The 18,469-nt window shown below is 44.3% G+C and overlaps 1 protein-coding gene across 7 annotated transcripts in view; it reads left to right on the forward strand.

The window, feature by feature from the left end:
* The window catches only part of GTF2A1 (general transcription factor IIA subunit 1), a 75,431-nt gene that overhangs the window by 26,423 nt on the left and 30,539 nt on the right, over window positions 1-18,469 (forward strand). For all 7 annotated transcript variants that reach the window (XM_039537080.1, XM_039537079.1, XM_039537081.1 and 4 more), the window contains 3 exons: window positions 9,145-9,246; window positions 13,289-13,490; window positions 15,448-15,512. In XM_039537080.1, the coding sequence (XP_039393014.1) occupies window positions 9,145-9,246; window positions 13,289-13,490; window positions 15,448-15,512 (369 nt within the window). The remainder of the gene's footprint in view (window positions 1-9,144; window positions 9,247-13,288; window positions 13,491-15,447; window positions 15,513-18,469) is intronic.

An 18,469-nucleotide genomic window follows, 5' to 3' on the forward strand; every position in this document is an offset into this window, starting at 1 on the left:
CTTATGTCCTCTCTTGAGAATGCATGCATCTTTATAGTTGGCATTATGCCTAACATGTATAGTCAAAGAAAAGGATGTGCATGAGAGAAGTTCTTTACAAACTGCTATCACATTTGGGACCTGAACTGGAAAGAGCAACTGAAAGGAAACAGGGTTCTGTTCAAATGTTATGTTTCCATTATCTTTTTGACTGAACATGAAAATTCAAAAAAGGTTAGAAAGGGTTCCAGATGAGTAAAATTCTGTCCAGGTCTGCTCAGTAATACGATATCCAGGATTGACTTCTGAGTGAGCAAGCAGTATTTGGAAGGAATTTTCAGATGTAATTCAAATCTGAGAATTTAAATCGTGTACGTACACAAATCAAAATTAAGAACTCTATAGACATTAATTGCTAAAAGTAACTTGTTAATTTTCATACACAATGCTGATTTGAAATTAAATTCATATTCTATGCTTCTCTGTACAGGCCAGAAGTTGAGGCTGTGCTGGATATCCTGCTCTTTAGGTTTAAAGTACTGAAGGGAACACTTTGTGGTTTTCCTGAATGCCCCAGTATGGACAGCTCTTAAAACAGTCACTGCTGCTGTAGAGGGAATTAATTCTTCTGAGCTGGACAGTTAACAGGGTATATGCAATGGCACTGGCCTCAATTTTTATAGTGGGGGTGCTGAAGGCAGAAACCATGTATTTGGGTTGTTTTTACTACTTCAGGGCGGGGGTGCAGCAGCATCTCCAGCAAACCTAGTTCCAGTACTTGTGTGTGTATGTAGGGGGGGACACCCTTGATGAGTCCAGAACATTTTTCTGAATCATTAGTGCAGTGTTGAAAAATTAATGTGTCAAGGGCATGACAAAATATACAGGGGAAAACCTAAGAGAGAACTCTTCAAAAACTATTCTTTATGGTAAAGGAAGGAAAATATATATTAAAACATTCCCAGGTAGAGTTTGGGCTGTGAAGTTGCTGGCTATATCTGAGCATTGATGTTTTAGCACATAACGTTACAAAAGTTATATTTATAAAATTATTCAGACTTGTTAGGGGATTAAGCTCAGGGAGAGGGAGAAAATGCTGGTTAAAATATTAAGGCTTTCTTGTTGTCATCACCAGAGCTCATTTAAAGTATTCTGTTGATAGGACCAGCTATTCATTTTGTCCACTCTGAACAAGATATTTAGACCCCAGTTCTGCAACCAGTTACGTATGTTTTAACTTCAAGTGTGTCAGTAGTCCTATTGACTTCAGTGGGATTATTCATATGCTTAAAGTTCTTCTTCGAGTGATTGCTCCTATGCATTCCATGTAGGTGTGCGCGCCGCGCGTGCACGGTATCTCGGAACTTTTTACCCTAGCAACTCCGGCGGGCCGGCTGGGCGCCCCCTGGAGTGGCGCCGCCATGGCGCGTGTTATATACCCCAGCCGGCCCGTCCGCTCCTCAGTTCCTTCTTCCCGCCCGTGACGGTTAGCTGGAACTGTGGAGTGCTCTGTTAGTCCCCCACACCCCTAGCAGTTTTCTCCGTTTATTGTATATAGTTAGTTAGTTTAGCTCATAGTTTAGTTAGTTAAGGTAGTTAAGGAATTAGGGGGGGTTTCATGCCCCAGACACCGGGATTCAAGCCGTGCTCGGCTTGTCAGCGGTTGATGCCCGTTGGGGACGCTCATGATTCCTGCCTTCGTTGTCTGGGGGAATCTCATCGTACCGACAAGTGCCCCATTTGTGCTGCCTTTAAACCGCGGACCAGAAAAGAGCGGGACTCCAGGCTCAAGCAGCTCCTGATGGAGTCGGCACTGCGTCCACCGGCACCGATCCCTGCGGCGCCTAAATCAGCTTCGGTACGTAGCGCACCGGCGTCACCGACCCGGCACAGCTCGGAGGCGTCCCGGCCGCCGAAACCGGCACCGGCGTCACGGCACCGCTCCCCGTCCCTGGTGCGCAAAAAGAAGGCACCAGCAGCGGCTAAAGCCTCAACTTCGGGACTGGTCGCCCAGCCACTGCCAACGCCTGTGGCTCCGGCGGTGATGGTGCACTCGCAGTGCATGGGCCCGGCAGCTCCGGCACCAGAAGAGCCGTTGAGCCCGGCCACCCCCTGCTCCCCGGCACCGCCCGAGGTCGAGCTTGGACTCCCGAACACGCCCGAGACATACCCACAGGCGCGGGAGCTTATTGCTTTGACAGAGGCGCCGAGCCTCCGGCCCCCGGCACCGCTGGTGCGGGCTGTACCCTCTGCTGGGAAGCCAGCCATGATGAAATGCCCAGGCGCCGAGGAACACCGCGCAAGGGTCTTCAGTCGGTCCCGCTCTCGTAGCCGGTCACCTTCTCGCCGGCCTCGATCCAGGCGCCGGTCAACACCTCGGGACCGTTCCTCGTCTCGGCGCCGATCCCGTTCACGGTACCGCTCGGCGTCGAGGTACCGATCTCGAAGCCCCAGTCGCCGGTACCGGCGAAGGTCTGCCTCTAGAGACCGATCACGGCACCGCGGGGACCGCAGTCTTTCCCGGCACCGTGACCGCAGCTGCTCTCGGCACCGTGACCGCAGCCGCTCCAGACGCCGGGACCGCAGCCACTCCAGATGCCACGACCGCAGCGCTTCCCGGCACCGAAGCCGCAGCAGGTCGCCGTCCCGGCACCGATGCGACCATTGGTCCCGGTCATGCTCCCGGTACCGCGAAGACAGGCATCGACCGGCACCGCCAGCGGACGCGCACCAGCCGTCCACGGGACACTCGTTGAGCGCATCGCCCCCCAGTGGTCACGCCAGGCATCTGTCGTATCCCAGGGCGGCAGCGGAGCGGGCCTCAGAACGGACACCCCAGGTCAAACCTATGGCCCACAACAATGGGGTTTCTGGGTTCCTTGGGCACAACATGAGACACAAGGCCCACCCTTGCCCACACGGCCTCTGGGTTCTGAGCGTCGCGTGCCAGAAGCGACTGTCAGTAAGGCCCCGCCATCGCCTATACCGGGAACTTCGCTGCCACTCCCGGCGGTGCAGCCAGACTCAGATGTTCCTGCTCCACTGGTGGACGAGCCACCACCAGAACCTGCGGGCCCGGGTCTGTCGTCGTCCTCATCACCGGACGAGGCTGTCGCAGGTTCGTCGACGGCAGACCCACCACCAATAGACTTAAAGGCGCATCAAGACCTGCTCCGTAGGGTCGCGCAGTCTGTTGACCTTCCAGTTGCAGAGGTTGTGGAAAATGACGACCTGGTTACTAACGTCATTGGGTCTGAGGCCCCCGTGCGAGTGGCCCTCCCTTTTATTCGGACAATTCAGCGTAACGCCACCACCATCTGGCAAACGCCGGCGTCCATCCCGCCTACTGCCCGAGGCGTAGAGCGCAAATACTTGGTTCCCCCCACAGGATATGAGTATTTGTATACTCATCCAACTCCGGACTCCCTGGTTGTCCAGTCGGTGAACGACCGGGAGCGTAACGGTCAACCGGCTGCAACCCCCAAGTCCAAGGACGCTAAACGTATGGACCTCTTGGGCCGTAAGATCTATTCGGCGGGGGGCCTGCAGCTCCGCATTGCCAATCAGTCGGCATTGCTGGCCCGATATACCTACGAGATGCTGCTCTCGCTCTCAAAATTCACCGAACTTGTCCCGGCGACCTCCCGCCAGGAGTTCAGCGCCCTCCTCGAGGACGGTAAAAAGTCCGCACGCTCCTCCATCCAAGCTGCGCTAGACTCGGCGGACTCTGGAGCCCGCACCCTTGCCTCTGGGGTCACTATGCGGCGGATTTCCTGGCTGCAATCCTCCACCTTGGCCCCGGAGGTGCAGTACTCCCTCCAGGACCTGCCGTTTGAAACGCACGGGTTGTTCTCTGAGAAGACGGACGCCCGAATACAGACCCTTAAGGACGGTCGCGTGGCTATCCGAACACTGGGAATGCACACGCCAGCGACCCAGAGACAATCGTTTCGTAGACAACCATCCCGGCCGTTTACTCAGGCCAGATCCCGACCCTATAATAGCCGCCGGAACAACCTGACGCGCCGCCAACCATCAGGCAGCAGGCGCAACCAGTCCCAGACGTCCTCTAAGGCCCCTCAAGGGCCTAAGCAGGCGTTTTGATGGGACGCCCGGGGACGGCTCTTCAGTCTCTCCATTGGATCCTTCCCCTTTGTTTTCCAACCGCCTCTCCCATTTCCTCCCGGCATGGGCCCGCTTAACATCGGACAGCTGGGTCCTGCGTACGGTCCAATCCGGGTACCGCCTCCAGTTTGTTTCGCCCCCTCCTTCCCACCCTCCCTCCCTGTCCCTCTTCAGGGACCCCGCTCACGAGCAAGTCCTCCTACAAGAGGTCGAGACTCTGCTGAGTTTGGGTGCCATAGAGGAGGTGCCGCCCGACCGGCGGGGCAGGGGTTTCTATTCCCGTTATTTCCTCATCCCCAAAGCAAAAGGAGGTCTCCGTCCAATCCTGGACCTCCGGAAGCTCAACCGGTACCTGCTAAAACTCAAATTCCGCATGGTATCCCTGGGGACTATTATTCCCTCCCTGGATCCAGGAGACTGGTTTGCCGCCCTCGACATGAGAGACGCATATTTCCATGTCGCGATCTATCCCCCTCATCGTCGATACCTCCGATTTATGGTGAACGACAGGCACTACCAGTTTGCGGTGCTTCCCTTCGGCCTCTCCACCGCCCCGAGGGTATTCACCAAATGTATGGCGGTGGTTGCCGCGGCCCTCCGTCGTCGTCGGGTGCACGTGTATCCGTACCTCGACGATTGGTTGATTCGCGGCCCATCGCGTCAGCTGGTAGCAGACCAAGTGACCGATATACTGTCTCTTTTTCGAGAGCTGGGCCTGCTTGTCAACTTCGAGAAGTCCATTTTAACTCCAGCTCAAAGGGTGGAGTTCATCGGAGCGGTCCTGGACTCGCAGTTGGCCAGGGCCTGCCTTCCGCTCACTCGGTACCAGACTCTGGTGGCTTGCATCAGGGATCTCCAATCCTTTCCCACGACGACAGCGCGGTCCTGTCTTCGCCTCCTAGGCCACATGGCGTCGTGCACTTTTGTGACAGCTTATGCCAGGTTGCACCTTCGTCCGTTCCAGACTTGGCTGGCCTCTGTGTACCGACCACATCGCGACCCCATGGACTCGATCGTCACAGTCCCGAGGGCCACCCTCGACACTCTCAATTGGTGGCTAGCCCCTCAGGTCGTCTGTGCAGGGGTACCATTCCGCCCGCCGTGTCCCTCCGTCACCTTGACCACAGATGCCTTGGACATGGGTTGGGGGGCACACCTGGGCGACGTTCACACGCAAGGCCTCTGGTCCCCTCCGGAGCTCTCCTTACACATCAACGTCCGGGAGCTCCGGGCGATTCGGTTGGCGTGCCAGGCCTTCCAGGCCCATCTCCGCGGCCGCTGTGTCACCGTGCTGACGGACAACACGACGGCGATGTTTTATGTCAACAAGCAGGGCGGAGCACGCTCCTCCCTGCTTTGCACGGAAGCGCTTCGCCTGTGGGACTTTTGCGTAGCCCGCTCAATTCACCTGACAGCGTCGTTTCTTCCGGGCATTCAGAACACGCTAGCCGACCACCTTAGCAGATCCTTCCTCGCCCACGAGTGGTCCCTCCGCCCAGACGTGGTGTATACGATCTTCCGAAGGTGGGGATTTCCCCAACTAGACCTCTTTGCCTCAGAGACCAACAGGAAGTGCAACCGGTTCTGCTCCTTCCAGGGACGCTCCCGCGGCTCCCTGTCGGACGCGTTCCTTTGCTCGTGGAAGGATCACCTCCTATACGCCTTCCCTCCGTTCCCACTCGTTCATCGGGTGCTCCTAAAGCTTCGGAGGGACAAGGCTCGTCTCATACTGATCGCTCCGGCCTGGCTGAGACAGCATTGGTACACCCTGCTGCTCGAGCTTTCCGCCCGGGAACCCATTCCTCTCCCATTGTGGCCGGATCTTATCACACAAGACTTCGGCTGGCTTCGCCACCCGGACCTCCGCTCCCTGCATCTTACAGCCCGGTACCTGATTGGTTGACTCACGCGGAGCGTGACTGTTCGCAGGCGGTTCAGCGAGTCCTAACTGAAAGCAGGAAGCCTTCAACGCGATCCACCTATCTCGCAAAATGGAAGCGTTTCGCTATCTGGTGCGACCAGAAAGGCCTGAACCCCTTTCTCGTCCCTATTCCGGTTATCCTGGACTACCTTTGGTCCCTTAAGGAGCAAGGCCTCACGGTCTCCTCCTTGAGGGTACACCTGGCAGCTATATCTGCGTTTCGTCCACCGGTTGAGGGACGCTCCATCTTTTCCACCCATATGGTCTCCCGCTTCCTCAAAGGCCTGGACCGTTTGTACCCACCCGTACGACGTCCTACGCCGGTCTGGGACTTGAACCTGGTGCTGGCCAAGCTTATGGGTCCGCCGTTTGAGCCTCTGTCGACTTGCTCCCTGCTTCACCTCTCGTGGAAGACGGCCTTCCTCGTCGCTATAACATCTGCGAGACGGGTATCCGAACTCAGTGCCTTGACTGTTGGGTCCCCGTATACTGTCTTCCACGCAGACAAAGTTCAGCTCCAGCCGCATCCTGCCTTCCTCCCGAAGGTCGTGTCGGCCTTCCATATTAACCAGGACATCTTCCTCCCGGTGTTCTACCCGAGGCCGCACGCCTCACCTCGGGAGCAGCGGCTTCACACCCTGGATGTCCGCAGGGCCCTCGCCTTTTATATTGAGCGCACAAAGCCTTTCAGGCGTTCGACCCAGCTCTTCGTCACGATTGCGGAGCGTATGAGGGGCGAACCGGTCTCCTCACAGAGGATTTCCTCGTGGGTGACGGCTTGTATTCGAGCGTGTTATGATCTCGCTCGGGTACCACATACTCGACTGACGGCCCACTCTACTAGGGCACAAGCCTCTTCGGCTGCCTTCCTGGCCCATGTTCCAATCCAGGACATCTGCAGAGCAGCCACCTGGTCCTCCATCCACACCTTCGCGGCGCACTATGCGTTGGTGCAACAATCAAGAGACGATGCAGCCTTCGGCTCAGCAGTCTTGCACTCTGCCACGTCTCGCTCCGACCCCACCGCCTAGGTAAGGCTTGGGAATCACCTACATGGAATGCATAGGAGCAATCACTCGAAGAAGAAAAGGCGGTTACTCACCGTAGTAACTGGTGTTCTTCGAGATGTGTTGCTCCTATCCATTCCAGACCCGCCCTCCTTCCCCACTGTCGGAGTAGCCAGCAAGAAGGAACTGAGGAGCGGACGGGCCGGCTGGGGTATATAACACGCGCCATGGCGGCGCCACTCCAGGGGGCGCCCAGCCGGCCCGCCGGAGTTGCTAGGGTAAAAAGTTCCGAGATACCGTGCACGCGCGGCGCGCACACCTACATGGAATGGATAGGAGCAACACATCTCGAAGAACACCAGTTACTACGGTGAGTAACCGCCTTTTATACATGTGCATAACTGTTTGCAGGAGTGTGCTAATGTCATTTTCCAAAAAGTGACACCTCTAATACACTTAGTCAAAATGTGCAGAATAGATCAAGTAGCACATCTCAGATTGTCATAAGGTGAGTCCAGTTAGTTTATTGCAGAAAATGTATCTCTAATTTTTTGTTATTATTAAATGGGATGTCTTGCTTTCCATCTGTTATGAACTGAGTCTCAAAGTAAATGCAAGATCCCATTAACACTGCTTGACATTTTTTCTTATTTTAAATTGTACACTGCTTAGAACTAAAGTACTAATGCTGTACAGTTATCTACAGTTTTCAAGGGTTGTTTCAAACATTCATGTGCATACGTACATTTAACTAATACTTTGCTGAAGGCTAACATAAGTACACAAGGCTTTTTAACCTAAAAAAAAAAAAGTAGAGAAGATGACTTTAGAAGGTGCTCTGGTACATATTGCCTGTATCAGAGATGGAATACTGAGCTTTAAACTCATTTGCTATAATCTGGATCTCCCAGGGCAATACAAGACAAGCTTATCCCAGTATTTCAGGTCAAACCCTTTATGCAGAGATAGGAGTAACAAAATGGTGGATTGTCATTTTTCAGCTACTTGGTTTATAGCAATATATTTTCATATTGAAAAGTGATAAATTGATAGCAAAAATATCTTTTAAATTTAAGATAGAATTAGGTGTTGATAGAATGACACTGGTGCAGCACCTTAAGAAATTAGGTGAAGAATTGTCCTCTGCAACTTTTCCCATATCCACTTAATTTTGACTTGCACCATTCTAGTCTCCATTACTAGACATCCGCAAAGCAAAAATCTCTATATGTGGAAGTTTTGAGATATGGACAGAGAGGGATTCACTTATGTCACTTGAGACTGAATATAATCTGAAACTAGATCTTCATAGGTGGATTATGCATTTGTTGTAAAGAAACATGCTGTAAAACTTCAGTACAGCTTTTGCTAGTTTTTCCCCTGCATATCTTAAGTGACCAAACATAGTGTATATCTTAAAATTTTTCTTTGTATTTGATCTTTATGTACTAAAAGTATTGGAGTCTGTTTTTCAAAACACTTTGCCCCTTTGTTTTTAAAGAACAGTAAATGCAGTAGAAGTTATTTTATACATAATGTATTGTCTGCTAGCCTTCAGCTTGCACGTGGAGTTTTTTTCTTGTGTTTGAATGTTGATCACTTAAATCCTAGCTGACCAATATTAATCAAAACTATGTAGTAGTGTTGGGTACCTTGACAGGGATCCTCTCTAGTAGCTAATATAACCTGTTTACAGTACTGTGCTGAGCAGATGTTGCAAATAAACAAAAGTGTCTAAACCCTGAATAGATCTTTAAAAAATTAGGAGAAGTCAGCACTCATAAAGGTGCTGGTTTGGAGCCTGATGTACTCATTCTGTAAATGAAAAGAGGCCAGTGCACTTAGTGGTAGTGTGGATTTCCTCCCATTGACCTGCCAGTGTGCCTCAGCCTTTGGCGGGAACATCTTTGAGGGCAAGAGAGAGTAGTTCATCTCTTTGCTCTGTCCATCTTTGGCCTTTCTGGTGAGACTGGCTTCAAGGGTTGTTACAGTATCTGGCCTTTTCAAAGCATTCCTTCGGAGGAGTTTTTAAAAAAATCTGTTTAGTTACGTTAATACTACAATATTAAGTCTCTTACGAAACAAACAACTCTTACTAATAACTTTTTAAAGCCTAAACTGTACAGGTCCGTAATTGAAGATGTAATCAATGATGTCCGAGAAGTTTTTCTGGATGAAGGAGTAGATGAACAAGTCCTTTTGGAACTCAAAACAGTAAGTTGTAGTTGGACTCAGAGTATTTACAGCTCCATAATGTACTAACCAGCCTATGACATAATGCTTACTATTCCATGTAGTAAAAAACAGTGAATTTTCATTGTCTAAGCAATGCACTCATCCCCTTGATACATGACTTGAGATGCCGCTATGTATGGTATAATTGTCAGAAGTACATCTTGAATGTACAGTGAATTTGCTCTTTTCTCCACCTTCTCCCATTATGCACTTCGCTGTATTTGTTGCAAATCAACTTATATCAAGTTTACAACAGGGATCATGTTTCATTGTGGGTTTTGTGTGGATTTTAAGGATCTAAGTCCTTTTAAAAAGTCCGGTCATATGTTTATTGTCCTCTAGCCAAGAGGCAAAGTTTTCCATGATGGTTCAGTTAGGGGTCAGGAGAATTGATTTAAATCTGAATTATTGAAATTGCAGATTTTAATCATGATTTAAATCAGCAAATGGGAATGAGTTAAATAATTTTTAATCTTGCTTTGCATTTAATCTTTTTGGTTCTTTTCTTAAAGAAAATTTGATTCTTAATGGTTGATAACCATTAAAGCATGTTGATTTGCAACTAAATATACTCTGTAAGCTAAATTTGATCCTTCTTTTTGCTAACTGGGAGAATACACTGTATCTATGCACATTTATTTACAGTTATATATAGCTCATCTTACATTTATTCAGATTTAGTTTTTTCATATTTTGTTAGAAAATGTGTGATGCATTTGTAAAATACTAGATTATTAATTTTAGTATTTTTTGTGAATTATGTCAAGCTATATTTGGATGAAAATTCAAATTAATACAATGTCTTTCAAGAGTTAAGAGCTAGTTGATCTCATCCACTCATATTGAGTTTTTATTCATAGATTGGCAGAAGAACACAGGCTTTCCTGCTTTTTTAATTCCCATTTTGTTTCTTAACTTTGAATGAACTAGTCACTGAACTGAACTAGTTGAATAAACTGAAATAAAGAAGATATTCTCTCTGCACCTGCAGAAAAGGCTATCATTGTGAAAAGTTGGGTTAACACATAACATACTCTGGTTCCAGCTGCTTAGCCAGTGACTTCCCCAAGTGACTTTTCTAAAAAAGCTTGGCAACAAACATGTAATGCTTGAAATTTTTAATTTATTTTAATAAATTATACTAAGTTTAAGCCTAATGAGTGGTCATAACTTCAAATTTAGTATTAAATAGGTTTATTTAAAAATAAATCTATTTAATTTAAATACAAAAATCCAAATATTTGTAGTAATCTTTTTTTTAATTCATCCTGAATAGGGGATGCTTTTCTTTTCTCTCTTCTCTTTGTATGCTGAAGAGTTTCATTGTAGAGTGCTCCTCTTTTCCAAATCTACTGACTTTTGGTTTGCAAAAATATCCCATTTTCTGACATTGCATGGGATAAATTGCATTGTACACATCTGAAGAGGAGAGGCTGAGGGATCATCACTTCACCAGAATGCAAACTGTGTCCCGAGAACCAAAATTGTGACATGGGTTTGCTACCAGAATAAAGGATATTTTGTCTGAGGCTTTTCTTGCTGCCTTCTCAAGTATTTTCCTGAACAAGACAAGCCCTGAGACATCAAAACAGAGAAGAGGACAGCAAAATTGGAGGAAACAGTGAAAAGCAGCAGATGGTAGAACAAGAGGCCTGAGACACAAAGCTTAGATACCATGGTGATAGAAACAATTAAATTGCTATATAAAACCAGGGTTCCTCTGCAGTAATGGGAGCTTCTGGAGAAGATAATGTATCTTCCTTGACTCTTTGTCTTCAGAAATTCTAGAAAGAAAAATGTTGACACCTGTGGTGAGGACTGCATGCTTCTGGTGAGAGGAAACTAAAATGGAGGTAGAGGGGGTGAGAACTGAAGGATAGGAGCTACCACTTTATCTCTGCCTCCCTGCTTCCGATATGTGGAGTTATAAGCAGGGTGATAAAAATCAATGTTTAAAAAAAAATCTGATTTTTTTTGGATAAAATCCTTTTTGAGGAAAAAATGTATCTATAGATAGTTTTAATTAAGATACATTATAGCTCAAAGATATCTCATCATGGAATAGGTATTATAAATTCTAATTCTATAGTATGAGACAATATATTCATATAATGTTTAAGAAAAGTTTTGTAAATAAATTCCAGTAGTTCATGGATTAGAGACCCAATTTTATGGGGTTCCAGGGGCTTCTGTATAGATTATTTAGGTTAATGGTTCTATCTACCCAATGAGACTCAGTGCTCGGTCTAGAAGGTACCATCAGAGATGCTTAGTTTTGCAGTTCTCAAACTGTGGATTTTTGTATCCAGAGATAACACGCTCGTTAACAGCAAAAATGTTTTTAAATAAATATATAGTGGTCAGAAATAACAGATGTCAGTAGGGTGACCAGACAGCAAGTGTGAAAAATCGGGACAAGGCCGGGGGGGGTAATAGGAGCCTATATAAGAAAAAGACCCCAAAATCGGGACTGTCCCTATAAAATCGGGACATCTGGTCACCCTAGACCTCAACCTTCTTGTCCCTCTGCAAATTTGTGTACACACAGTTAATCCCTTACCTCTCTCTAAAAGTGAAAAAATTCAAAAAGTTCAATGAATAGAAGATTGTTGGGGGCGGAATAAATCTGAACAAGGAGAAGAAGTCAGGAGAGAAATGTGAGAAGGGAGGGACAGGCAGTAGAAACAAAAGTGAAACTGTTTTAGCAGCATATTCCAGAAGTCTTGAGGTCTTTCTGAGTGTAGCTTTCATTGATTTGCGATCTACCATACCATTCTCTCACTAGAAGGGAAAACCTATAATGGCAGCAGGTTGTAAAAGAGACCCAATTTGGGAATAGGAACCATTCAAGAAATGTATGTTTGCTGATGATGTTTTAAAGGAAGTCACTTAAGCACTTGGATTCAGAGACTCTTGAAGCGATAATCTCACTTTTAACAGCAGTAGCTTCTTCTGCCGAAGTAGAAAGAATATTTTCGTCCTTTGAACTAATTCATTCCAAATTGAGAAATTGCTTGGGACCTGAAACAGCAGGAAAGCTTCTTTTTCTTTTCAGATTATGAACAAACAGAAAAATGAAGGTGAAGATGACTGAGTTAGCTGCTGAAGCCAATATTTTAAGTTTCTGATGTTGACCTGGCTGACAGTCGATTTAATAAAAAAAACACCCCATTTAACTATTTTAGTTAAAAACAATTTTGACAAAAACAAACCTGATTTAAAACAAAACTTGAATGTTTAACTAAATTCAAAAATTCATATGCTTGTTTTGTTAAAATATTATATGTCAGCTGTTGAAGAAAAAAATCCAGAATACATAATGTTGTTTTTGTTAAATAAAACAATTTAAATGTCTGTCTGGTGATGTTCTCCTCCTAATACAGCATGGCAAGAAAATCCTCCAAATGTTAATGATTAACCTGTTGAAATGGAGATAGTTCACCTCCCAGTGACTTCATAAATATCTGCTTCAATTACCTTTCGTAAATGAAATAACCAAACAATCATTCATTTTCTGATATAGCTGTAAAACGAATCTGAAAAGTTTTCAAAATAAATGATTTTAAAAATGTATAGTGTGTATCTTCTAAAATGAAACCTACATCTACCTCTGAGTTGTGAAGAATATGTATTAAGGTGATAACAACCAACAAGAATGCACTTTTATGTAGAAATCCATGATTAAATCAAGTCTTCCTGACTAGTGATTTAAATCATGATTTAAATCTAATCCACCATGGTTATAAGGATGATCTTTCACCTGTGGGAGAAGAAAGGAATGTCCATGAAAGTTAAATTTAGAATTATAATTTCCTTGGACTATTTTATTTCTTCTGTTGCTGTGTGATGCCTCAGGAGAGGGGCATATACCCAACCTATATATGCCCAAAGATTTTTATGACAAAGTAGAATGTACAGGATAAATAAGGACCAATTTGAATTGCATTATTTGTAATAATTCCAATCCTACAATTTTAAAATGACACCTATTGATAACACATTTTCTTTCTCTCAAATACAGCTGTGGGAGAACAAGCTGATGCAGTCCAAAGCTGTAGATGGGTTTCATTCAGAAGAACAGCAACTTTTGTTGCAGGTTCAGCAGCAGCAACAGCAGCAGCAGCAGCATCACCACCACCATCATCATCATCATCCACAACCACAGCAGACCGTGCAGCAGCAATCCCAGACACAACAAGTCCTTATTCCTGCATCCCAGCAAGGTCAGACTGATTCTCTAATGTGCCTACATGAAACTCTCTATGGTTTCAGCAGACCTCATGGAAAAAATTAAATTCAGGAAAATTGGAGTCTTTCAAATTTAAGGTGTCCTGGTTGGTAGATCAAACTTTGGGTCTATTAATTTCTCTTTTATATATTATTTGTCTAGTCCCACATGATTTATTTTTCTAAAACAAATGTCTTTTTTTCTGTATAATGAAAATGTCAGCCCACTAGTCATTAGTAGCCCTACAATAACAAATCAGTGTATGTGTGCAATTAAGAGCAAGTTTCATTAAGTAGGATGAAACAGGATTTGAAAAAATATACAAAGCCTCCAGTCTCTTTTAAAATGACTGGAATGAGGATGCAGATAGGATTTTGCTACACATAATCTGTTAGACACGTTTTTCATATTGGAATTAGATCTGTGCCAAAAAAAGTGATGGCTAGTTTGTGGGCCCAGCTGCTCACGCAGTGAGTAAGTGTATGGGTTCAAGATGCACTGTCAAACTTACCCATACAATTAATCTTTTTTTAAATACAATTATCACATTGTAGACTTTACCTTAAGAATTCCAAGGAAGCATTTTCTGAACAATCTTGATTAGCATTAAACAGCGGGAGCAAACATTTTCTGATTTTTAGAGTCCCTATTGCATAAACAAAAACCCAGCCTAATACTATGTCTGCAGGAGTTGATGAGGATAATTGACAATGTGTTATCTTATAGTCATGACACACTAAAATTATTATTTATTATTTGCAAAAAGAACAGGAGTACTTGTGGCACCTTAGAGACTAACACATCACCCACGAAAGCTTATGCTCAAATAAATTTGTTAGTCTCTAAGGCCTGGTCTACACTAGGGGCGGGGGTCGAACTAAGGTACGCAAGTTCAGCTACGCAAATAGCATAGCTGAACTCGAACTACCTTAGTTCGAACTACTCACCCGTCCAGACACCGCGGGATCGAAGCCCGTGGCTCCGCCGCCGTTCGCGGTGGTGGAGTTCCAGAGTCGACGGGAGCGCGTTTGGAGTTCGATATATCGCGTCTAGATGAGACGCGATATATCGAACTCCGAGAAGTCGAACGCTACCCGCCGACCCGGGCGGGTAGTATAGACGTAGCCTAAGGTGCCACAAATACTTTTGCGGATACAGACTAACACGGCTGCTACGCTGAAACCTCTTTATTATTTGTATTTTGACAATTCTTAGGAGTCCCAGTCACAGACCAGGACCCCATTGTGTTAAATTCTGTACAAATGGAGAACAAAAAATGGTCCCTGCCCCAAAAGAACTTACAATATAAGAATTGAAATCCATGCATCTTTTTATATCCACATCCCTCTATCTTTAGTTCATTAACAGAAGACTCTGCTTTGTATAGTCTTAACAAAATGCTGTGATTCTAAATATGGTTGACTTCCAGAGTAGTCCTGGGGACAAAACAAGGTTGGATGAGAACTTACACTTCATGATGTACTTGTTGCCTTGTAACCATCTCTTTAGTCCTTGTTGTTGCCTGTTTTTCAGTTGCCTGAAACTCATGTTCAGATTCTAGGTCATCACAGATTAATGCCAACTTATTCTCATCAGAGAATGTTGGAATAGTGGGCCTATCCTCATGTTCCTTGAAATTTGCAGGGTCATACCCTTTTATTTAAATATCTGAAACAAGGTTTGGTTTAAGCAGCAGTGTCAGAGTAGGGAAGCTAAAGGAAGCTGCTGAGGTCAAATCACTATGGATCCAATTAGGATTGCCATGTCACCTTCCTGGGATTCTTATGTAGGTCATCACTACAGTAGAAACATGCATATCTGTGGACTGCAGACATTTCAGTGTAAAGAACAGCTGGTACAACCACATGATTTGAATCGCTAGTCCTTTACCTCCTTCCTGTAACCTTTGTCCACATCATATAGAATTAATGTTTTGTTTCTTTTGTTTGTAGCACCTCAGCAGCAGGTTATTGTGCCAGATTCAAAGTTGATACAGCACATGAGTGCATCAGGCATGGTAAGACTCAGAATTAGAACTTTATACAGTGCTGTAATGTATTTAAATAGTGAAGGTAAAAGTCTGATGAGTCATCTCAAATGCCAAAAAACAAACCAAGAGATACTGGCAGAAGATGGCTCCTGTCTCACTGATTGCTAGGCTGATAACACATGAGCTATTTATCCAGGGCTTGCAATCGACATTACCCAAAAGAACCATAGTAGTGTGAATTCATTGTTTCATTTATTATAGTGCTATACATATTTAAACAGTATGATGGGAAATATTTAGAGTGAATTTGTGTGTGTATAATATATATAAAAACAAATATTCTCACAGCAAAATGACTGACCAAGTATTATTATTTTATCAACTGCAATTGGTTAATAAAATAGTAAAAGCATCATGATTGGTTAATAATTAAATTACACAGTGTTTTAATATCATGTGCTGCAAAGAGCCACAGGAGACACATTAAAGAGCTACTTGCGGTTTGCGAGCCTCAGTCTGAATATCGCTGGGTTAGACTAAGACAGCGGCAGGCAACCTATGGCACACGTGCCAAAGCCAGCACGCAAGCTGATTTTCAGTGGCACTCGCACTGCCTAGGTCCTGGCCACCGGTCCAGGGGGGCTCTGCATTTTAATTTAATTTTAAATGAAGCTTCTTAAACATTTAAAAAACTTTATTTACTTTACGTACAACAATAGTTTAGTTATATATTATAGACTTATAAAAAGAGACCTTCTTAAAATGTATTACTGGCACGCGAAACCTTAAATTAGAGTGAATAAATGAAGACTCGGCACAGCACTTCTGAAAGGTTGCCGACCCCTGGACTAAGATTTTTTGAGGATCAGCTAATACTGATACAAATCTGTATGACAACAATCCCAGGAGGGAATGACTTCACATGTGGAAAATACTATTACCCTGGTGCAAGTCTTATGTTGTATTTACCAGATGAAGAATGACATTCCTCAAATATTATAAATAATAAACTCATAAAAATAATGATACTGACTGTATAGGAGTTTGAATCTGCCTTTCTGATCATTATTTATTTCAACTCATTTGTTATTGCAAAAGTAAATTCACAACTTTTCATCCTTACCATTTATCTGTTCCTTACAATTTTGTCTTTGTAGTCTAACTTTGTCTCTCTCTTGCTTGACATCAAGTTTAGGCTAGAGGAAAAACCTATTCTCTTGCAGCCCAAGACAACCAAAACACAATCTGTGCAAGTTAAATTTAGTTATTCATTTAGATTTAGAACTCCATACTAAAGAATATCCATCCAGAGTTTGATGTAAATTTAAAAGCACAATAAATAAAGTTGCACAGTTAAGGCAGCAGCAATTCATTTGTTCATTGTCTGTCAGATAGTTTGCTGATCATCTCTTCAAAATCCTAAATGCACTGACTAAACAGCATGATACAACCAAAGGCTGAATAAAAACTAAAACTGACTTCTGCCTCACTTTCCTTGTAAATTCCACTGAATAGCAGCAGAAACTGGATTTTGCCTGTTTACCCTGCTGAGTTTCTTCTCTAGTTCTCATTCAGTTGAGCCCAATACCTTTTTTTTTTGACAGTATAGTATGTGTAGCTATTTAAACATGTGCTCTTCTTAGTGTGCCACCTGAAGCTTTTTTAAAAAAACAAAACAAAAAATTACTTTAAGGAATCTGTCCAGTTAGGGCTTTGTAAAAGAAATGTTTGACTAAAGAAACTCTTAAATCTGTACTGAGAATGGATCAAGCAGACCCAGCTTGTTTATTTTAAAGGCAAGAAAAATTTAGAACGTGATTTAGCAGTGTCCTTTCCCCTGTATGTAAGAAGATGTGGGGCAAAGGGACAGCAGAAAAGCACTAGCCTGCTTCTACTCAGTGTCACCCTCTGGGAGGTTCTGATTAACGATTACATTAGTCTGCCAGTAAAGGGAGATCTGATTCCTTACAAACCAAAACATAGACACAAGGTTGGTGAGGTAATATCTTTTATTGGACCAACTTCTTGTGTCTTTACTATCCTGGGACCAGCACGGCTATAACTACACTGCATAAAACAGGAAATGTGCATTTTACCCAATAGTAAAATTTAAATCTATTTTGCACTTTTAATTTTTCATCAACATGAAAAATACAATAGTATCCTCCAGCATTTCAAGTATTACTATTAACATTCTGCTTAAACTTAAACCTATAGTAGGGCTTGGTAGAATTGTTAAACTGCCCAAAGTTTGATTTGGAGTGACACTTGACTGCTAGTTGGAACTGTTTTTGACAGTCTGCATGGGTGAAATTAGTTCTGATGTCATTATTTAATGTTTATTTTTTGTACTAAGATGAGATACTGGGATCATATGGACTAAAATCACTCATTTGAGGTCGATTTACAGTTCAAACCCAAGTGGACCCATGTGTTAATTTGCATACGTTAAGCTATTCATCCATTCTCTGACTTTCACAAAACATCTTCACATTTGGCCCAGAATACACTTTGGTCACTTAGTTTAAACTTTGAAATAATCCCCAAATGTTTTTAATGTCTATTTGATTCTTTTCGTTTAAATGGTCAAGAGGTGTCTGTTATGAATTTGTTATGACAACTGTGTGTTCTGTTTAGTTTTTATATTACTGTGTGGCTTGACAGTAAAATCAAATCTTGTATAACAAACACCTGTGTTGCTTGTTTAAGTTGTTAAAAATAGTGAACGCAAGGTATTGATGCAGGCTCTCAGGTCTTAATTCTTTATGCAGACAGTCATCTGAGTTCAGCTTCCTCAGGGCTGATGCCTTTATCCATTGACCTGCTTCTTGGCTGTATCCCAAGGCTAGCTAACTGCGCCAATGTAGTCATTCAGCCTCCCAAAATAAAGCCTCTCTCTAGCCGCCATGGCCTGTTGTGTTGAGGAATAATTCTGGTTTTAGATAGTCTTAAAGAATAACAACAAATTTGTCCATAGTTTTCTA

This window comes from Mauremys reevesii, linkage group 4 (assembly GCF_016161935.1).
Source record: "Mauremys reevesii isolate NIE-2019 linkage group 4, ASM1616193v1, whole genome shotgun sequence".
NCBI classification, from domain to species: Eukaryota; Metazoa; Chordata; order Testudines; family Geoemydidae; genus Mauremys; species Mauremys reevesii.